Raw genomic sequence first — 23865 nt, 5'->3', positions numbered from 1 at the left:
TTCCAGGATTGGAGGGTGAGGGGGACCATACATATCAGGATTGGGGGGTGAGGGGACCATGCATACCAGGATAGGGGGTGAGGTGTTAGGTGTCGGGTTTCTGCAGCGGCTCAAAAGGAATCCAGAGCCTCACATTCTGCTGTCTCCTATTATCTATCGACCACAGAGGAGACTGCTCAGCAGTCCCAGACGCTCTGCCCAGTCCTACTCTGTGGGTCCGGCAGTTGCTGCCACCTTTGGGTCAGCAATAGCAATGCAGGCTGCTCAGCAGCAAATCGCTCCAGAGGCAAAGTCCCTCCGTCGCTCTACCGGGCATGCTCACGAGACTATCTCCCATTGGAGATCGGGAGTCACATGCCCAGGTCCTTCTCGTGATCTGATTGGTCCATCTCAGGGATGTGGAAGCTTCCGGAAGGTCCCGGCTATAAAAGGTTCGCATGGCCCCTTGGCCATGCGCTAGTATAGTCTCTAGTTGCTAACTATGTGAATGATGATGGATGCATGAACCTGCGAATGACTCATTAAGATCTCCTCCCTCTGATATTACAAGTGTGTATAGGGACTTAGGTTTAGAGTCAGCGCCAGCCAGTGGCAAGCTACCAGCCACATTAGCATCCGCCACAGTGCTAGCGTCCGACAGTGCGCCTGCTACCGGGCATTGTCGATTAGCAGCAGTGTGTCGCCGCGCTGCAGTCTGCAGCTCCTCTTGGCGTCCGCAGTTGCGACGCCGCATGCACGGTAGGTCTAGACGGACTCTGAACCTCTGCCTAGGGCCCAGCTCCTGTGACCACATACCGTGCGTGCACTCCTCTGAGACCTGTGACGTTAACAGACTCAGCCTTTTGTTTTTAACACTTAGGCGTCTCTTTGAATAAACAGAGATCGCTCAGCGCACCCCAGGTGACGTCTAACTCGCATGCGTTCTATATCGCCTTATTAGGCTAGTTTCACACTAGCGTTTTGGAGCGCAGCGACGGCCTGCGCACGGCCGCCGCTAAGCCCCGCCCCCGCCGGTAGCTCCGCCCACTGGCGCATGACGCTGCATGCGCCCTGCGTCCCCTATCTTTATCACAGGGGGCGCAGGCCGTGCGCAGTATGCGTTTGGCGGCGCATGCGCCTTTTTGACTGTGCGCCGACGCAACCAAACTGCAGCAGGTTGCGTTTGGCACAGGTCGGCGCACCGTCAAAAGGACGCATGCGCCGCCAAACGCATACTGTGCACGGCCTGCGCCCCCATTGATAAAGATAGGGGACGCAGGGCGCATGCAGCGTCATGCGCCGGTGGGCGGAGCTACCGGCGGGGGCGCGGCAGGGGCGGGGCTTAGCGGCGGCCGTGCGCAGGCCGTCGCTGCGCTCCAAAACGCTAGTGTGAAACTAGCCTTACACGTCCGCCATTATCTAGCAGCAGTGTTTACACCTTCTGCACGGTGGACCCCGGGCGGCGCACGCACTTTACGTTATTTAATATTTAGTGCGTTCCGCCGTCCCTAACATGAGGGGTACCATGCATATCAGGATTGGGGGGTGAGAGGACTATGCATATCATGATTGGGGGGTGCATTATTATTAACTCTTCATAAACAAACTACATACATATTCAAGAATACCCGATGCGCTAGAATCGGGCCACCATCTAGTGTTGCTCATAATCTCCCTGTATATTAATAGTCCTTTTCATGGTCTATTCCATCGCATATCCTTTTTTCCAGCTCCTCATTCTTCCCCCAGTACACTACACTTCACTAGACCTTCGACGCCACTTCTCGGCGGTTTTCTGGCCAACGCATGCGCAGGTTCAACATAGGTCATTGTGGGTGTATTAAGGCCACTTCACATAGCGCACAATCACACTACATCTCACGGCCACCGCTCCTTACTCTGGTCATGTGACTGATCCACAGTCCATGCTCACACATGCTATAAATGGATGCTCTCAAACGGACCCTATGTCTTCCCAGCAGCAAGGAGAACTAGATCCTGACGTCCTGTTACAGCACCTACAGGTACATATCCCCCCTGGCTCTTCCTGCATTCCATTTAAACGTATAGCTTAACTTTTAACTTATAGTTAAATACCTCTCAAACCCTCTTTGCCAGTCCATGGTCCTGTTCCCTGATAGAGATCAGCATTCTCCTTTGAACAGCATATTGCTTTTTTTATCTTATTTTTTTCTTCATTTTTACCTTTTCATTTTAATTTTCTTGTTTTCACTGATTTCCATACTCATTTTGACCTCCTCTTATTTGATATACTAATGCATTTTCAATTCATTTATATATTGAGTACCTCATGAGCACACCCCTCTATTTTGGAGCCAACCGTATACTCTGCAGTACCTCCATCTTTCAGCTTCCTCATAGCCATTTTGACTTCTTTTTTCTGCTTATATAGTGCCATCTTTGTTCTTGATATGATTTCTAGCAGCTCTTTTACGTTCTGAATGTAAACTGTTGTATATATTTACCATTATATAGGATGTATTTTCTCCATTTTTAATTATTTTTTTCATTTTTGTATTTTGTGTTCTATAGACTTACCGTGATAAAGGCCACATACGGGCCAAAACGTTGGCTTAATGTCTAATTCAAGTCTACATATAAATGTTCACTTAATTGCAACCTGGAGTGCCGAAGTTTATTATATTCCATTTATGTGACTTTCTGTCATACTTCAGAGCATCCACCTACACAGTTGAGCGATACCCATATTATATTTTCTCAGGATCAGGTACATGTGATACTGATGCGGCACATAGTTGACACACGTATGAAACACACGGACATCTCCGTTACTGGTTTAAACAGTACCAGAAATATCAGGATGTGTGAAAGGGCCCTAAAGCAAAATTTCTCATGTAAGGTACGCCATAGCTCGACATTAATTAGGCAAGTTGTTGCATCACACTCCCATTGCTCCCCATCTCAGCTCATTTTTGCTAACGTGAAGACACCAAGTTGCAAAATTTGGCAGTAACTTGTCAACTTTTCAAAGTGATTTACACCAGAATTCTGGCATAAATTTCTTTAATGAATTGGACCCTAGATATACAGCAATTTAGTCAATTTCAAGATGTTGATCTTACGCTGGAACAATCCAAAAAAAAGTTATTAGCCAGTTATCTTTGAGAGTGAATATACTCCATTTTGTCTTTGTGCATAAATCTTGCCTCATAACTCCTGTTTCATGGTGTTAAAATAACATAGCTGGTTGGCCAAGTTTCACATTTCTGTTCATGCCTCTAAATTCCTATTGGCTACTTCTTTTGGCAGGAAGCTTTTTTTAATTTTTTTATTTGTGACCATGTTTAAACTTGTCAGCGTGACAATACACCGGAAATCCTGCTTAGTACAGTACGCCAAGGTTGTTTTGTTTGATCTACCAAGCACTCGTAATCAAAAGATGAGACTTGTCATAAAAAATGAAGACACATAAGAGACATCTAAACACATTTCAAAAATAAAAATATTTCAGAAAAGCTTACCAAATGTTTAGTCACTGCATTCTGCAAAATATCAAAACACTGGTGTCTTGGTGTCACGGAGGACAAACTGTTGCATACTATCTGTTGAAAATACAAAAAAAATAGCTTAAAAGACATATAAAAGTTACAGTAAGACAAATCAGCAGTAGTACTACAAGCTAATATGCAAATATATCTAATAACAAATTCCACTACAGAAATTATTGGTAGTGCAGTGTGAAAGTGCTGCGGACCGCCATGAAGATTAGCTCATTGTATATAACTAAATCTGTTAGTTTTTGCTTGAAGGTTTCCTGTTCATATCATACTTTGTAAATACACATGGCATATATAGGCATATATGCTGGGAAAGTTTCTGCTGTTCACGCCAGATAGTGCAAGGCAGTGCTCTGCTAGCATACTGTAATAGCAAGGTGAAACATGATATTCTTTCCTATACAGTGAGACAACATAAATGAAAGTACAATGTTCAGTATATATGTTTATACTTTACATTACAACCAATACCAAACATATGTCACTATATGGCTATACAATGGCATATTTCAAGGTAGACACTGAAGAATATGCAAAACATTTAACGTTAGTGTGATGTGGAGAGGGCCTTAGCAGTAGTAGCAAAGACTTTTCAATGTACACAGTACAAATTGATGACAATGACAACACCTCTTTCACAGGAAAGGTTAACCTCAATGAAAATTATTAAGGGGAACCTGTCACCTCGCTTTTCAGCTATAAGTCGTGGCCACTGCCTATTGGGGATTATCTACAGCATTCTGTAATGCTGTAGATAAGCCCCCGATCTAATTGGAAAGACTAGAAAAACAAGTTTTATTATACTCACCTGGGGAGCATTCTGGTCCGATGGGTGTCACAGGTCCGGGTGCGGCGCCTCCCATCTTCATGCAATCTCATCATCCTCCTTGCTTCTGTCGCGGCTCCTGCGCAGGCGTACTTCTCTGCCCGGTTGAGGGCAGAGCAAAGTACTGCAGTGCGCAGGCACTGGGCCTCTCTGACCTTTCCCGGCGCCTGCGCATTGCATTAGTTTGCTCTGCCCTCAACCAGGCAGAGAAATACACCTGCGCAGGAGTGAGGCACAAATCAAGGAGGATGATGACATTGCATGAAGATGGGAGGCGCCTGACCCGAACCTGCGACACCAATTGGACCGGATAGCCCCCCAGGTGAGTATAATAAAACTTGTTTTTCTTATCTTTCAGGTTAGATTGGGGGCTTATCTACAGCATTATAAAATGCTGTAGATAAGCCCCGAAAGGCAGTGGCCGCAGCTTATAGCTGAAAAATGAGGTAACAGGTTCACTTTAACTATATTATAAAGAGTCCTTGATTAATAACATAATATTAGAGTATGTAATAATCTATTGATTGCCAGCATGTACACAGAGGAGTCATTAAGAGGAAGCATTTGGAGGAGGAATTAAGTGTGGGAAAATGAATACATTCTAGTAAAAGTATTAATGTAGGACCATTTTCAAGGAAAAAAAAACATTACTGACTAAATATTTCAAGTCTAAATATTGTTTTTTTTAATTAATTTTTCAAAATAACAGAACAAGCAGTTTTAACAAACTTTCCTTATAAATAAAATCCAAAATTTTTTATAAAACCTTGTAGAATATGTCAACTTATGATGTTTCTGAACCAGACAATCTGCTCGTTGTCAGGGTAAATTCATATTCTGTACTACGCATAATGAACGGCTTTCTAAAGGTGGGAGAGGAGACTACACAGCATGCACGCTCCTCGCTGAATCCCAAGTACTATTTGTCAGGGCAGCTGTAGTTTACCTCAGTCTTCGGCACAGTGCTCCAAACTCAGTCAGCTGTTGGTTGCAGGCACACTGCGCCTTCTGCCCTGACAGCTGATTGTCCTGTGTGCTCACTGACTGACACTTCTCAGGGCATAGTGCTAAACAGGGAAATTATAGCCAAACTCCCAGAAATGACATGGGTACCATGTAATTGAGAACGTATTAACCTAAATAGGTGTATGTATTCCCCCATGTGAATAAATGGATAGTAAATGTATACTCCCAAATATTATGAAAACTAAAAAATGTAGTTCTATACACCACTTTTAAAAAAGTATCAAAATACCTTTATTAAATATTTAAATAATGCAAGAATGTAGCTCAAAGAAGCACAAACACAGGATAAATGACCCTAGTAACAAGACATGGGTCAAAGGCATACAAAATCATGGCCAGTTTCATCATGGTAGTAGAATAACAGCACTTTCAAATCAGAAGTATCAGTGCATCCAGTCCGCTAAATATAACTGCAATCAAATGATCAAACAGTATGATATCATAATTCTGCTGACATGCATGCACATGACACTACACACCCAAAGAGAAAACTCGTCCCTTTAAATGCTAAAGTGTTTACCCATGATGGAAGTAGAAAGATGCCGAGGAGCCAGGTACACCCCCTGTCGCGCGTTTGCTTTTTCAAAAAGGGAATAAACAAGGGTTCCCCAGGCCAGCATTTTATAGTGATCTTCACTATAAGGCATGTCCGTTCTGCGCATGCGCACCGCCGTCACCCCCGGAAGAAGATCCCAGCACCTTGGCATTCACCAGGCTTGCACGTCATGGGGAAATTCCCAGATCACAAAAGAGAACATGCGCATCAGGAAGATTGAAGCTTGAGATTCAAGGTCCCTCCAGAGGACATGGAGTGCATGCGCGAGACAGCAGCCAATGAAATGAAGCAAAACAGAGGAGGAAAACACCTACACCGGATGGCAGCCATTATGATTAAGTCCAAAGTGGAAAAAAAAATATAAAAGGCATGGAACACAGTGCCATAAACATAGAACAAGGTACAGTAGGTACGGAAAGTATTCAGACTCCTTTAAAATTTTTCACTCTGTTTCATTGCAGCCATTTGGTAAATTCAAAAAAATTATTTTTTTTCCTCATTAATTTACACTCTGCATCCGATCTTGACTGAAAAAAACAAGTAGAAATTTTTGCAAATTTATTCAAAAAAGAAAAACTGAAATATTACAAGGTCATAAGTATTCAGACTCTGCTCAGTATTGAGTAGAAGCACCCTTTTGAGCTAGTACAGTCTTCTTGGGAATGATGCAACAGGTTTTTCACATCTGGATTTGGGGATCATCTCCCATTCTTCTTTGCAGATCCTCTCTAATTCGTCAGATTGGATGGTGAACATTAGTGGACAGCCATTAACAGGTCTCTCCAGAGATGCTCAATTGGGTTTAGGTCAGGGCTCTGGCTGGGCCAGTCAAGAATGGTCAGAGTTGTTCCGAAGCCACTCCTTTGTTATTTTAGCTGTGTGCTTAGGGTCACTGTCTTGTTGGAAGGTGAACCTTTGGCCAAGTCTGAGGTCCAGAACACTCTGGAAGAAGTTTTCATCCAGGATATCTCTGTACTTGGCCACTTTCATGTTTCCTTCAATTGCAACCAGTTGTCCTGTCCCTGCAGCTAAAAAACACCCCCATAGCATGATGCTGCCACCACGTTTCACTGATTATATTGAGCAGGTGATGATCAGTGCCTGGTTTTCTCCACACAGACCGCTTAGAATTATTGCCAAAAAGTTCTATCTTCATCTCATCAGACCAGAGAATCTTATTTTTCATAGTCTGGGAGTCCATGTGCTTTTTTTAGCAAGCTCTATGCGGGCTTTCATATGTCTTGCACTGAAGAGAGGCTTCCGACTGGTGGAGGGCTGTTGAATTTGTGGAACTAAAGGTACTGTCACACTAAGCGATATCGCTAGCAATATCGCTATAACTTGTGACGTTATAGCGATATTGCTAGCGACATCGCTGTGTCTGATACTTACCTACGACCCGCTCCCCCGCTGGTTATCGCTGATTGCGCGAGAACGTCAAGGACTGTTTCTCGTCGTCAGCTACCTGTGGCGCTTCCTGTGGAGAGACGAGCGACGAGCGTGGAGCGGGGCGGGAGGACGCAGGATCGCCTAGTGTGACAGGTAAGTAGCGACCCCCGTCCCCAGCGATGTCGCTGGTTAGATCTGCCTGTGTGGCAGCTCACTAGCGACCACTTAGCGATGTACCAGAGATCCTGACCGCGTCATATCGCTGGTCGGGATCGCTGGTACATCGCTAAGTGTGACAGTACCTTTACTCCCATCTCCCTACCGCATCTGTGGAGCTCTGCCACAGTGATCTTGTATTTCTTCTTTACCTCTCTCACCAAGGCTCTTCTCCCATGATTGCTCAGTTTGGCTGGATGGCCAGGTCTAGGAAGACTTCTGGTGGTCCCAAACTTCATCCCTTTAAGGATTATAGAGGCCACTGTGTCCTCTTAGGAACTTTGAGTACTGCAGAAATTCTTTTGTAATCTTGGCCAGATCTGTGCCCTGCCACAATTCTCTCTGAGCTCCTTAGCCAGTTCCTCCTTTGACCTCATGATTCTCATTTGGTCGGACATGCATTGTGAGCGGTGAGGTCTTATACAGACATGTGTGTGCCTTTCCAAATCAAGTCCTATCAGTTTAATTAAACACAGCTGGACTTCAATGAAGGAGTAGAACCATCTCAAGGAGGATCACAAGGAAATGGATAAATCATATATATCCCTAAAATTATCTTTATTGATTAAAAAACCACATGCAATGGTTCACACCAAAAAAAAACGTGCACAAACAAAAACAACCGTGTTCCAAAATTACCAATTAACCCCTTAATGACCGTCAATACGTCTTTTAACTGACCTGAAATATAAGAGACTAGCATCCCCATACAGGTGACAACCCAGCAGCTGTCGGCTGTAAACCATAGCTGACAACTTGCTATATCACAAACGATCTGTGTTATCACCGTCTATATCTGTTTAACCCCTTAGATTCTGATGTCAATAGTGACTATATCATATAAATGTTTAAAAGAGTGTGGTTTCTCCCTCTTTAGCCCCCTCGGCACCCTGAGATCATGATTGTGTGGTCCTGATGTTTACCATGGCAATTCATGAGCAAATAGCGGCCTTAGAGTCTGCCTGCTACACTAACCTGTTCAAAAGTCAGCGACGTTTAGATGGTAAAAATAAACTTTTTCATTCCTATCATGCCACTTTGTCTTAATTCCTGAAAAGCATGTGAAGGGTTAATAAACTACCTGACAGCAGTTTTTTTTTTTTAATCAGATATTTTTTATTGAAATTTTTAAAACATAAAATCACTTATTTCAAAGTACCCCACATTCCTTACCACATTCCCTAACACCCCCCCATCCCTTTCCCTGGTCCAATGCTAAGTTATACCAAAATAGATACAAAGCATACATAGATAAGGCACACATCCTAAGGTGCATAGTATGATAAATCATATTCAGAGTATCATTAACATGTTGTTACGATAAATTTACAGACGACAAACCTGGAATGATCAGCCATCCTGCCCAGATTTCTTCAAACATCGCCGGCCTTCCTCGTTTAAGATAAATGGCCTTCTCTCTGCACAATGTAAGGTTAAGCTTATTTACATATTCTTTCCGCGTAGGGACTTTATCCGAGATCCAGTGATACGCTATTAGTTTCCTAGCAATAAAGAGCATTCTAGCAACTGATGTTTGTAGATGATCGTCACCCCTCACCTCCTCCACACATCCCAGTACACAGACAGTGGGATCTCTGGGAATGTCCTGCTCAGTGGCTACATATATTAAGTTAAGAACCATAATCCAAAATATCTGTATGCACGGACACGTCCAGAGCATATGTAGAATATCCGCATTTTCAAGCGCACATTTGGGACATTTTGAATCCGATCTCAAACCCAAATCAAACAACCACTGTGGAGTTCTATAAACCCTGTAAAGAATGTATAGTTGGGACAGACGACTGGGCTCACTAAGGGACAACTTAGGGATCATTTGCATTATTGATTCCCATAGGTCTGCCGAAAACCCACCTACTTGTTGTTCCCATTTCATTTGCGCCGTTATCGGGTGACCTAATAGCACCTTTGAAAGGAGTTCCCCATACACAAAAGAAATGAATCCTCTCGTGGAAGTCAGCAGTCCGAGCCTATTGCAGCATCATGATGTATAATAATAGGATGCATGCGAGTCTGCATTGTATAAGCACGCCTCACCTGTAAATACTGGTAGAATGTAGAGTGTTGAAGTGGGAAATCTCGTCGCAGGTCATCGAATGATTTGAAGGCCCCCCCCATCTATCAGCTGTGCAAGCCACCAGATACCCATACGTCGCCACTGTGCGAACCCTTTCAATGTCCTCAATTGCGGCAAATGCGGATTATCCCATATGGGAGCATACCTCGTGAACCCAGCAATTCCTCTTAAACTTTTGATTTTACCCCACACCTTAACCATAAGCATTACCATCGGAAGTTTAGCTATCCAAGGTCTGAATTTATTCGCCTCCAGCTTAGACAATAGAGGTCCCCGACCCCCAAGAAACTGGAGAATCCCTCAACCTCCCCCCGTCTCCACAGATGCGTCTTCCGAGCCCCCTGCTAGATGCTGACACTGAGAAGATAAAAAGTATAACCAAGGGTTAGGCAATGCCAGCCCTCCCTCCTCCTTACCTCTTTGTAAGTGTTCTAACTTGATCCTCGCACCCTGTTTTAGCCAAATAAGTTCCCTGAATAGTGCATTAATTTTAAAGAACCTATTTTGAGGAAGCCAAATCGGGGAGTTATGAAGAACATATAAAAGTTGTGGCATAATCACCATTTTCAACAGATTCACTCTTCCCACAATTGACAGATGTAACTTAGCCCATGTCTTAATCTTTTGTTTAATTTTAGCTACAAGCGGTGAGAGATTTAAACGCTCATAGTCTGGTATGTTATTAGATACATTAATACCCAGGTATTTAAGGCACGACACTACTGGCACTTGTGGAACTCTGATCACAGTTGGGTCTAATGGGAGAATAGCAGACTTTTCCCAGTTTATAACTAGTCCCGAGACAGCTCCAAATGAGGTAAGAAGTGACATTGCACTATTCAGTGATCCGTCAGGATCGGCTAAGAACAAAAGAATATCATCTGCATAAAGAGCCACTTTCTCCTCCAATGCCACATACCTAAATCCTTCAATTTCCGGGTTTAGTCTTATCCTTGAAGCCAAGGGCTCCACCGCCAGGGCAAAGAGCAGCGGAGATAGAGGACAGCCCTGCCTCGTACCCCTGTGAAGAGGGAAGGGCCCAGACAGCAATCCGTTCGCCTGCACTCTTGCCAATGGGGCAGAGTACAGAAGCTTAATCCAACCAATGAAGCCTGGACCGAAACCCATGCACTGAAGCGTGGCAAAAAGGTATTTCCACTCCACGCTGTCAAATGCCTTAGCAGCATCAAGAGACAGGACCATCCTCCTCCCCACATAATCCACCCCCACCTGCATGTTAAGATACAATCTTCTAATATTTAGGGCCGTTGACTTACGAGGCATAAATCCCGTCTGATCCGGGTGTACTAAAGATACCACTACCTTCGAAAGGCGAGTGGCCAGTACCTTTGCTAATAATTTGATGTCTACTGTCAGAAGGGAAATTGGCCTGTACGAGGCCGGGAGGGTAGGATCCTTATCTTTTTTCGGTAAGAAAGTAATAATAGCTTCCAGCATGGATGGCGGGAGGACCCTAAGTCCAAGACTGTCATTAAATGTAGTCAGCAGCAGTGGGAGTAATACCGACATTTTTTATAGACTTCCACTGGCAGGCCTCCACCCATTAGACATAGTGCTCAAGGCCTCCTCAAGCTCATCCAAAGCCAGGGGTTCGTCCAGCAAATTTCTGTCTGTGTCAGAGAGTCGTGAGAGCTTAGCTAATCCCAAAAAATCCTCAAGATCTTCCGCGGAAGCCCCAGAATGAGAGGAATACAGGTTAGTAAAGAAGGCCCGCAACACTCCCAGAATTCCCGGCGCATCAGTAACAAGTGTCCCATTTTCACCACTGAGCCCAGGTATAAACGATGACCCCTTTTGTGCTGACATTATAACTGAGAGTAGGTGCCCCACACTTTCTGCATTTTCAAAGAATTGGGTCGTTTGGAACATACGTTTCTACGCTGCCACTTCCAGAGACATTTTGGTCACTCGCAACTGAGCATCTTTAAGTCTCTGTTATGCACTGGGAGTGACCTGTATTGAAAAAGCCAGCTCTGCATCCTCCAATTCCTGGAGCAAAAGTTTGGATTTCATTCTAGAACTAGACTTAATCTTTGAAATCTAACGTATGAACATACCACGCAAATATGCCTTCAGAGACTCCCAAACCACCGGGACTAGAGACCGAGTTCTCATTAAACCCAAGAAATTCCTGTAATTCAGACGTGAATGAATCAGTCTTGCCCACTAGTTGTAGCTAAAACGGATTTAAACGCCAAAGCGGCCTATTATAATAGACAGGGGCGAATGGTCCGACACAGTCCTCGATAGATATTCAACATTCATAATTTTCCCCAGTATGAGACAGTCGCCCAGAGCCAAGTCTGTTATGAATGAGTCACCGTAGGAGGCAAAAACAGAAATATTGGCTAAGTCCAGAAAACCAGAGAAGTTGGCAGCTATCGGATTGCAGACCCCTGAACCTTTCAACAACAACTAGCAGTAGCCATGGGGGCTTCCTACGGTGCCCTAGACCCCTCGAACACAGCCGGAGAACTAAATAGCCTAAAGACAGAAAGGGAAATCTAAACTGCCCCAGAGCAGACCCCAAAGCAATAGGCAGCCCCCAACATATAATGACTTTGAAGCAAGATGAAAAAACACTCACACAGATAGAAAGATAGGCTGAGCAAATGATGGGGCCCAAGCTAACTAAATAGGACAGGATCGAAAAGCTGCTGACTGCAATCCGCCAAAAACCCTATCAAAACAAGAGCAAACAGACTGATAGGGAAAAAAGCCCTGAAGAAGCTAGGCTTCAAAAAGACTATATCAGTACTCAGGTATTTTCTGAAGACAGAGCAAAAAGGAATTCAGCTCACCCCAGCAGGGAATGGCAGAAATCCAGAAAAACAAGGCAAAACAAAACCAAAACACAAATGCAAAAAGCAGAGCAGAAAACTTAGCTTTTGAGGAGCAGGAATCAGACTGGTCTCCTAGAATCCCTCTGAGAAATCACCAGCAAGGCAGAAGGGCTTCGGCTGCCTTATATCCAGTCAGCAATTCCAGTCACCCAGTCATCATCATCCAGCTCAGGTGCTTGGTAATCAGCCTCACTACCTTCCTTCACCAGAAGAGGGAGTTCATCAGACCTCAATGGTGAAGGGGAAAATTAACTCACAACAGTACCTCCCCCTTGAGGAGGGGTCAGCGAACCCTCATCCACGCCACCAGGGCGATCAGGGTGAGCCCGATGAAAGGAACGCACCAATCTTTTGGCATGAATATCAGAGGCAGAGACCCAGGAATTATCCTCCTGACCATAACCCTTCCACTTAACCAAATACTGGAGTCTCCATCTAGCCAGACGGGAATCCAGTATCTTCTCTACCTCATATTCCATGTTACCTACAACCAATACAGGGTCCGGAGGTGCCACCCCAGGAACAACTGGTTCAACAAACCTCTTCAACAAGGACTTATGAAACACATTATGGATTTTAAATGTGACAGGAAGAGCCAAACGAAAAGAGACCGGATTAATAATCTCCAAAATCTTGTAAGGTCCAATAAATCTAGGCTTAAACTTAGGAGAAGCCACCTTCATAGCGATATTTTTTGATGATAACCAAACCATATCACCAACCTTAAACTGAGGACCAATGGTCCTATGTCGGTTGGAAAACCGCTGGGCCTTTTCCTGGGAGAGAGTTAACTTATCCACCACTTGGTCCCAGATCTGGTGCATTCTCTCCACCACAGTGACAACACCTGGGCAGGCAGAAGGCTCCACCTGCCCTGAAGAAAATCGAGGATGAAACCCAAAGTTACAAAAAAAGGTGACATCAAAGTGGCAGAACTAGCTCTATTATTTAAAGCAAATTCGGCCAAGGGCAAAAATGAAACCCAATCATCCTGATCAGCGGAAAGAAAACATCTCAAATACGATTCCAAGGTCTGGTTTGTTCTCTCTGTCTGCCCATTGGTCTGAGGGTGAAAAGCAGAGGAGAAGGACAACTGAATTCTCAGCTTGGAACATAAAATCCTCCAAAATCTAGACACAAACTGAACTCCTCTGTCAGATACAATGTTCTCAGGAATCCCGTGAAAGCGAACCACCTGTTGCAAAAACAGGGGCACCAACTCAGAGGAAGATGGCAACTTAGGGAGTGGTACAAGATGAACCATCTTAGGGAACCTATCACAAATCACCCAAATAGCAGTCATTCTGAGAGACAGGCATATCAGAGATGAAATCCATTGAAATATGGGTCCATGGCCTCCTGGGGACCGGCAAAGGCATCAACCCACTAGAGCAAGAACAAGGTTTAGACCGGGAGCAAGTCCCACAGGACTTCACAAAATTCCTGACATCACGAGACAAGGCGGGCCACCAAAAAGACCGACTCACCAGATCTCTAGTACCAAAAATACCTGGATGACCAGCCAATGCAGAGCAATGAACTTCAGACATTACTCTCTTTTTCCACTGGTCAGGAACATACAACTTTCCACTGGGACAACTCTCAGGTTTGTCCTCCTGGAACTCTTCCAGAGCACGTCTCAAATCGGGCGAGATGGCAGAAAGAACTACCCCTTCGCCTAAGATGGTAGCAGGCTTGGTCACCACAGGAGAATCAGCAAAGAAGCTCCTAGAGAGAGCGTCAGCCTTGACATTCTTAGTGCCAGGAAGAAAAGAGACCACAAAAACAAAACGTGTAAAAAACAAGGCCCACCTAGCCTGTCTAGGGTTCAAGCGTTTGGCCGACTCCAGGTAAATCAAATTCTTGTGGTCAGTGAGGACCACGACTTGATGTTTAGCTCCCTCCAACCAATGTCTCCACTCCTCAAATGCCCATTTCATGGCTAACAGTTCCAGATTCCCCACATCATAGTTACGTTCAGATGGAGAGAACTTTCGGGAAAAGAAAGCACAGGGATTCATTTTAGATGTTACAGGATCCTTTTGGGACAAAACAGCTCCTGCACCAATCTCAGAAGCGTCCACCTCTACCTGGAACGGGAGTGAGACATCAGGTTGCCGCAAAACCGGGGCAGAAGTGAATCTTCGCTTCAGCTCCTGAAAGGAAGAAACAGCCTCCGGAGACCAATTCAACACATCAGCACCCTTCTTAGTCAGATCAGTCAATGGCTTGGCAATACTAGAAAATGTTGCTATAAATTTCCGATAAAAATTAGCAAAACTCAAAAACTTCTGGAGGGCCTTCAAAGAAGTGGGCTGAACCCAATCATAAATGGCCTGTACCTTGGCCGGGTCCATTTCAATAGTTGACGGAGACAAAATAAATCCCAAAAATGAAAACCTCTGTACCCCAAAAAGGCATTTCGATCCTTTGACATACAGGGAATTCTCCCTCAAGATCCGGAACACAGTCCGAACATGTTCCACATGAGAATCCCAATCCTTGGAGAAGATCAAAATATCATCCAGATAGATAATCAAAAATTTATCCACAAAGTCCCGGAAAATGTCGTTTATGAAGCACCGGAAGACAGAAGGAGCATTAGTGAGCTCAAAAGGCATCACCAGGTACTCAAAATGTCCCTCCGGAGTATTAAACGCCGTCTTCCATTCATCCCCATGCTTAATGCGGATAAGATTATACGCCCCCCTGAGGTCAAGCTTGGTAAACCAGCAAGCACCTTTAACTCTGGAGAATAGATCCAAAATCAGGGGTAACGGATACTGATATTTAATAGTAATTTTGTTGAGGGCACGATAATCAATACAAGGCCTTAATGAAGCATCCTTTTTGGCCACGAAAAAAACAAAACGTCACCTAAGGGTGAAGAGGATGGTCTAATATGACCCTTCTCTAACGCCTCCTTATTATAGGATCGCATAGCCTTGTGCTTGGGTACAGATAAATTGAAGAGCCGACCCTTGGGAAATTTACACCCCGGGCTCAGTTCAATTGCACAGTCATAACTCCTATGAGGAGGCAAAGACGCAGACTCATTCTCACTAAATACATCATAAAAGTCCGCCAAATAGTCAGGAACATCATGCGACTGAGGAGGTGGAAAAAAACGGAGCCTCACTAAGGGCACACCGACAACCCCAACTCACCACAGACACAGATTTCCAATCCAAAACTGGATTATGAATTTGCAACCAGGGAAACCCCAGAACAATGGGTATCATGCAAATTATGCAACACCAAAAATCTGCAATTTTCTTGATGGTCTGGGGCGACCCGCATTACCACCTGGGTCCAAAACTGAGGTTTATTTTTCGACATAGGAGTAGCATCAATCCCCCTCAAAGGGATAGGCGTCCGCAGAGGTGTCATCAGAAATCCACAACGTTTAGCAAAATCCAAGTCCATTAGGTTCAGGGCTGCTCCCGAATCCACAAAAGCCTTGGTGAAAAATGTGCACAGGGAGCAGATCAGAGTAATTGCCAGAAGAAACCTAGGTTGAACACCACCCACAGAAAACGTGTGTGCAAAACGTTTCTCTCGTTTAGGACAGACAGAAATAATATGCGAGGCATCTCCACAAAAAAAACACAGCTTATTACGCCTTCTGAACTCCTGATGTTGCTCCCTGGACAAAACTCTATCACACTGCATAGGTTCAGACACTTGTTCAACAGGTGGCAACACCTCTCATGCAGTCCTGCGTTCACGTAAACGCCGATCAACCTGAATGGCTAATGACATAGAATCGTCAAGACCAGAGGGAACAGGAAATCCCACCATAGTATCTTTTACGGCTTCTGACAAACCCTTCCGAAAGAGAGCTGCCAAGGCATTATCATTCCAGGTAGTAAGGACCGCCCACTTTCGGAATTTTTGACAGAACAATTCTGCAGAATCTCGACCCTGGCTCAATGCCAACAGGGTCTTTTCAGCCTGCTCAATAGCATTAGGTTCGTCATACAACAACCCCAAGGCTTGAAAAAATGCATCACATTAGTCAGAATAGGATCATCTGGTTTCAAAGAAAACGCCCAATCCTGGGGATCGCCACGCAGCAAAAAGATGACAATTTTAACCCGCTGCGCGGAGCTCCCTGACGAGTTAGGCTTTAAGGCAAAAAATAATTTACAATTATTTTTGAAATTCAAAAATTTAGACCGATCCCCAAAAAACACATCAGGAGTAGGGATCTTTGGTTCAGCAGCATGTGAATGAGCAAGGTAGGAGGAAATTCCCTGCACTTCCGCAGCGAGATGCTCCACACGATCAGACAATTGCTTTATCTCCATTGAGAGAAAAAAAAATTCCCCCTACGGCCTCAGAGATATAGAGGAAAAAAATATACACTTTTTTTTTTTTTTACAATTCTTTCCTGCTATTGAGTACACTAGGATCTGCGGTATGGCTGGTGATTCTGTTATGAATGAGTCACAGTAGGAGGCAAAAACAGAAATACTAGCTAAGTCCAGAAAACCAGAGAAGTTGGCAGTTATCGGATTGCAGACCCCTGAACCTTTCAACAACAACTAGCAGTAGCCGTGGGGGGTTCCTACGTTGCGCTAGACCCCTCGAACACAGCCGGAGAACTAAATAGCCTAAAGACAGAAAGGGAAATCTAAACTGCCCCAGAGCAGACCCCAAAGCAATAGGCAGCCCCCAACATATAATGACTGTGAAGCAAGATGAAAAAACACTCACACAGATAGAAAGATAGGCTGAGCAAATGATGGGGCCAAAGCTAACTAAATAGGACAGGATAGAAAAGCTGCTGTCTGCAATCCGCCAAAAACCCTATCAAAACAAGAGCAAACAGACTGATAGGGAAAAAAGCCCTGAAGAAGCTAGGCTTCAAAAAGACTATATCAGTACTCAGGTATTTTCTGAAGACAGAGCAAAAAGGAATTCAGCTCACCCCAGCAGGGAATGGCAGAAATCCAGAAAAACAAGGCAAAACAAAACCAAAACACAAATGCAAAAAGCAGAGCAGAAAACTTAGCTTTTGAGGAGCAGGAATCAGACTGGTCTCCTAGAATCCCTCTGAGAAATCACCAGCAAGGCAGAAGGGCGTCGGCTGCCTTATATCCAGTCAGTAATTCCAGTCACCCAGTCATCATCATCCAGCTCAGGTGCTTGGTAATCAGCCTCACTACCTTCCTTCACCAGAAGAGGGAGTTCATCAGACCTCAATGGTGAAGGGGAAAATGAACTCACAACACAAGTCGATATGAGACAAGGAGGAAAAAGTAGAGGAGAAACATGAGTACTGATATACCCCAGGATTCCTGCATCTCCACAAATCAGTTAAGGCTAGTTCGCGCAGGAGCGCCCCGAATGGTGTGCTGTTGCCTTCCGGTTTTATAGGTGCATGATTACCTCTATCCGAATGGGCATCCAAAATGTTGTTAAAATCACTCACCACTAAACATGGGACTCCTGGAAAATCTCTCAAAATAGTTAGGATTTTATATATGATTTTGCTACTATATGGCGGAGGAATATATATAGATATGAGTACCATCGTGACCGCAGACAACGTACAATACAAAAGAACAAATCGCCCCTCTTCATCTACCACCACCCGATTAGACCCCGTCTAATTAGTATGCTGACACCTCTAGAGTACTGGGAGTATGTAGAATGATATCCCGCCAATATCCACCTTTTATCCAGAAAATTAAGTGTTTAACGTGTAAAGTGCGTCTCTTGCAAGCAAATTACAGTTGGTTTGCGGTCCATAATAAAAGAAAAAAAAAAAATCGCCTGTCTTTTTACTGGGGATTTCATCCCTCTAACATTCCAGCTAAGAATTTTAACGTCCCCCATAATTGGTATTTTTAAACTAACAACAATATCCATCTAATCTTAGCTAAATACCTTTGGACATATGTGCACCTATCAAAGGACCTTACAGCCCCCCCCATTCCCTCCCTCCCCCCTAATAACACATCCCAACTTAACTCTTAACTGTATTAGGCCCATCCCAAAGAAGGACAATGTTATCCCCCTTAAACTGTATAAAGCCAAATACCGGGCGCTTTAGTTCCTATCTTGCCCCCCACATATTTCAGGATAATGCCCCACAGCACAAAGCAACCATCTAGACACAGGAACGGCTCAAAACGTCCAGAACGTCCAAAAGATTCATGTTTCTTCGCCACAGTCCTTCACCTCCCTTCTTAGATGTTGTTCATTCAGATCCAACCATTCAGCTGCCTCTGTACCTTCCAGAAAAAAATGAGATTTGTTCCCAACTTCGACCCGCAATTTAGCCGGGAAGATCATAGAGTACTTGAGGTCAACGGCCCTCAACAAATTGAGCTCTCATTTTTTGCACTTTCGGTGAAAAATCCGGATAGAATAAAACTCTAGAACCATCAATAGTTAGATCAGGGTGGTCTCTTGAGAACCGAAGAATACTGTCCCTGACTCTGTAGTGAAGTATTTTAGCCAGGATGGGTCTTGGTGGATGGCCAGGGGGAGGGGGACGAGCCGGGACCCTATGAGCGCGCTCCCCCGCATACAAGTGAGTCAGATTGTCTGGCCCAACTTTTTCCTTTATCCAGGCTTCGATAAAAGTAGAAGGGTTTTTCTCCTTGCAGCGCTCCGAGACACCGACAATACGGACATTATTGCGCCTGGACCTGTTTTCCAGGTCATCCGTTTTATTCCATACAGCAAGATCTTTTTTGAGCTCCTTATTATGCTGCACAGTGTTAGAGACTGTATTTTCCACCACACCAACTCTTTTTTCTAATTGCCCAGTTCTGTCCTTAACTGTGTGGCGATCATATTTTACATTCTGCATTGACTCCTGTAGAAAGCCCAGCTGAGTGAGCACATTAGTAATGGCTCATCCACATTGCATAACAGCCACCAGCACGTCTTTTATAGTGGGTTCAGCAGGAACCTGCAGCTTCAGCGCTGTGAGCTGTTTCTTACTTTGCTCCACCAGTTCTCCCCAGCTAGCCAGAGCCTCCTGGTTCCTCTGCCCTCCAGCACTCTCAGTCTCCTCCTCCCCCTCTTCACTCATCCCCCGGTGCCTGGATCTTCTCCAGCTGTTTGAGGAGATTCCTTCTCCATTTCCTCCACTCGGGCAAATCGCTGCAGACGAGCCGCTACTTCTCCATTTCTGGCTGCACTATCAGCTTCTGCCAAAGCACGCGCTGGAGCAGCGGCGCCATCTTGGGAACCAGAAGCCATATCTCCTGCAATCCTCCTTTGACCTTTTTTCGGCATGTTGCACTCCAGAAATGCTCCCAAGATGGCCCTACGACCTCCACCAGTCCCCAGGGCCTCTTCACAGGTAATTACCGGCTGTGCTGTGGGGATTTAGCAGCAGTAATTAACTAGGACATGCGGGAGCTCTGCAGGCACACATCCTCCTCACATGCTGCTAGGCCACGCCCCCCAGCAGTTTTTAGTATGTCAGGGAGTGCGGTTTTTAAAATGGTACCACTTTTGGGGGATTTCCAATATATAGGACCTCTAAAGTCTCTTCAAACCTGGATAGATCCCTAAAAAAATAATTTTGCAAATTTCTTTGAAAAAGTTAAAAAATTGCTGCTACATTTTTAAACCTCCTAAAATGCAAACAAAATAAAATAGCCTTTTACAAATGGTGATGATGTAAAGCAGACATGTGGGAAATATTTATTATTGCTTTGCTATGGTATGACCATTTGGATTAAAGGGATAATCATTCTAAGTTTGAAAATTGCTATTTTTTTTCACATTTTTGATATTTTTTTTATAAACACAAAACATATCAATCTAAATTTACCATTATCATAAAGTATAATGAGTCACGAAAAAACAATCTCAAAATCACTTGAATTTGTCAAAGCATTCCAGAGTTATCACCACATAAAGTGACACTGGTCAGATTTTTAAATTTGGCTCCGTCACTAAGGGGTTAAAATGGGTAACAATTGCCTATTGTATTCTTTTTTGTTTTTAAATGGGGTCTAGGGTCCTCTTAGATATAGGATCGTCTATGTCTATTGATAGGGGTTCCTTCAGGACATCGGGTAGGAGGGTTCCCCAAGTGGCTGCAGGGAATATAGGGCTCCAAGGGTCAGCCATCGTGGAGTGGGGGCGCTACAACATTTCCCCTTAGGGTGCCAACCTCCACAGCCAGGAAGGCGACAGCCTAGTTGACGTAAGAGGGACTTCTAGCTTACCCATTTTTAATTGGTAATTTTGAAACATGGTTGTTTTTGTTTGTGCACTTTCTTTGTGTGAACCACTGCATGAGCTTTAATTAATAAAGATAATTTTTAGGGATATATATGATTTAACAGTGGTTGAATACTTTTTTGGATAAATTTTTGATAATTTTTCACAAGGAAATGGACAGCATGTGACTTAAATATGAGTTTCTGAGCAAAGGGTCTGAATACTTATGAGACCAGGTGATATTTCAGTTTTTCTTCAAAATAATAAATTTGCAAAAATTTCTATTTTTTTTTTAGTCAAGAAAGGGTGCAGAGTGGACATTAATGAGAAAAAAATGAAGTTTTTTTAATTTACCAAATGGCTGCAATGAAACAAAGAGCGAAAAATTTAAAGGGGTCTGAATACTTTCCGTACCCACTGTATCTGTGTGTGGTGGCTCTTGAAGCAATGACTCCAGCAGCAGTCCACTCCTTGCGAATCTCCACCAAATGGTCTTTTCTTAATCCTTTCAAGGCTGTGGTTATCCTGGTTGCTTGTGCACCTTTTTTTTCCCCTCCACTCAACTTTCCATTAATACAGTATGCTTGGATACAGCACTCTGAACAGCCAACTTCTTTAGCAATGACCTTTTGTGGCTTAATCCCCTTGTGGAGTGTGTCAATGAATGCCTTCTGGACATTGTCAAGTCAGCAGTCTTCCCCATGATTGTAAAGCCTACTGAAACAGACTAAGGGACCTTTTTAAATGCTTTGGAAGCCTTTGCAGGTGAATTTTGTTATTCTAATTTACTGAGTTAATGACTTTCGGGATTTCATTGGCTGTAAGCCATAATCATCAACATTAACAGAAACAAACACTTCAAATAGAGCTTCACTTTTTGCAAAAATTGAAATAAACTTTTTGATGATATTCTAATTTAGCACTTGTATAGCTAGATATATGGTAGCATATAAAAGTTTGGACACCCCCTTGGTCAAAATTACTGTTATTCTGAGCAGTTAAGCAAGCTGAAGAAATGATCTCTAAAAGGTATAAAGATGACACGTTTCCTTTGCATTTTAGAAAAAAAAAAAAAAAAAAAAAAAAAAAAAAAAAAAATTATATATATATATATATATATATATATATATATACATACATACATACATACACACACTTTGACTTTTACATTTTAAAAATTACAAAAACGAACCTGGACAGGTGGCAATGTTTTGGCCCCCTGCATGGTTAGTACCTTGCTGCACCTCTTTTTAATGTTTCACAGCTTGTAGACACTTTTTGCAGCCAGACAAGTGTCTTCCAATTCTTGTTTGAAGGATTTTCATCCACTCTTTCTTGGAAAATTTTTCCAGTTCTGATATACACATTCACACACATATACGCCCATATATACATACACCCATATCCCCACAGTCCCTACCGTACAAATGCGTTGGCAAAAATAATGTTTATTTGGTCCTGCCAACAGAGCTTCTTGGAATTTGATATATACATACACATATATCTATATAGTTCTGCTTAAAAGTTTTCTGGCAGTTGTGGGCGAAATCTTTGTTTGTCTACCTGACCGTGGTTTTGTTTTTAAAGAGCCCACAATTTTCCATTTGTTAATCACAGTTTGAACGCTGCTTGCTGGCATTATCAATTCCTTGGATATCTTTTTCAATCCCTTTCCTGTTTTATATAATTGAACTACCTTTTCTGGTAGATCTGTTGACAATTCTTTTGCTTTCCCCATGACTCACAATCTAGAGATGTCATTGGCTGGATGAAAGATGCAAGAGCCTGTCTGGATCCCAAAAACTCACTTAGCTTTTATACACACACACTGATTACAAGCAATCAGGTCAAAGGTGAGGATGTTACCTTTAGTAGCCAATCAAACCCATTTGTGTGAACTTCTGTGCATGCTATAAGGCCAAAATCACAAGGGTATTTGAACTTTTGATAAGGGTCATTTGGAAGTTTTGGTTTGTCATTATGATTTGAAAAGAGAAAACACAGTAGTTTCACAATAAATGGCTTCACCCAACCACAAAGCATGAGTGGAGAAAAAGTTTTGGAGTTATTCATATTCTCTGAAAAAAGGGCAAGAAAGCAAAAATTCTGCTGGGGTATGTTAACTTTTGAGCACAACTGTATATATTACACACATAAATATTACACACATAAACCAATATACATACACACATATATATATATATATATATATATATATACACACACACACAGGTGCTTCTCATAAAATATCATCAAAAACTTAATTTATTTCAGTTCTTCAATACAAAAAGCGAAACTCATTATATAGTGTCAATTACAAACAGAGTGATCTATTTCAAGTGTTTATTTCTGTTTATGTTGATGATTATGGCTTACAGCCAAAGAAAACCTAAAACTAATTATCTTCGCGTATTCAGTGAGTTTTGGATATGTTTGACTTTTTCCTCCATTCTCCATTACCTTTTTGAAGTTGGTTTAGTTTGGTGAAGGTGTAACTCTGCTTCTTTCTCCTGAGTGTGTAGCACCTCCATCACCTCCGAACCTCACCTCTGGTCTCAGGTCCGTTGATTTGGCGCAGAGCCCGGCGGGGACGCCGGTCACCTGAGTCTCCAGTCCCATGCTCCACGCTGTCTGCTCCCTCTGCTGCTTCCAGGACCTTGCGGTTTGTCTTCTCAGTGTCCTACGACTCTTCCTACACCTACCGGGACTACGCCAGCATCTTCTGCATCTCTTCATGCCAGCAGCTGTCTGCTACCTGCTTCAGCCACCCATCTCCTGCCGGGTTCATTGTTACTTGCAGAATCAGCCTGCCCACCAGTTCAGTCGAGTCAGCTTCCATGCACCCTGGGTCTAACTGGAGATAGCACCTTGCGTCTCCTGCACCCTCCATTCTGGCCTTGTTTGAGGGATTTTACTACGGAGGTCTGGGACTTGCTTAATCGCACCCTTCCGAGCCTCCTGGGAGGTGGTTCCACAAAAATTTCAATAAACGAGTGAGCACTTCACCATCTGTGCCTCCGTTTCCATTCATTACAGATTGCTCAGGCCATGGAACCCGCTGGCTCTCAACCACCCATGACCCTGTAGTTATGTCAGGAAATCTCCCGCCTCTGGTACCAGCAGGAGAAGATCACAACGTATCTGCAGAACTTGTGTACTCATGTGGACTCCGTGAT

The 23865-nt window shown here is 43.6% G+C and overlaps 1 protein-coding gene across 6 annotated transcripts in view; it reads right to left on the bottom strand.

Moving 5' to 3' along the window:
- TEX10 (testis expressed 10) overlaps positions 1-23865 on the bottom strand; it is a 721463-nt gene that overhangs the window by 218433 nt on the left and 479165 nt on the right. For all 6 annotated transcript variants that reach the window (XM_073555731.1, XM_073555732.1, XM_073555730.1 and 3 more), the window contains one exon: positions 3483-3563. In XM_073555731.1, coding sequence (XP_073411832.1) covers positions 3483-3563 — 81 coding nt within the window. The remainder of the gene's footprint in view (positions 1-3482; positions 3564-23865) is intronic.

Source organism: Dendrobates tinctorius, unplaced genomic scaffold (assembly GCF_039654945.1).
Source record: "Dendrobates tinctorius isolate UK_male_01 unplaced genomic scaffold, ASM3965494v1 ptg000229l, whole genome shotgun sequence".
NCBI classification, from domain to species: Eukaryota; Metazoa; Chordata; class Amphibia; order Anura; family Dendrobatidae; genus Dendrobates; species Dendrobates tinctorius.
Note: the sequence above shows the minus strand (reverse complement) of the source record. Positions and strands in the feature narration are given on the sequence as shown.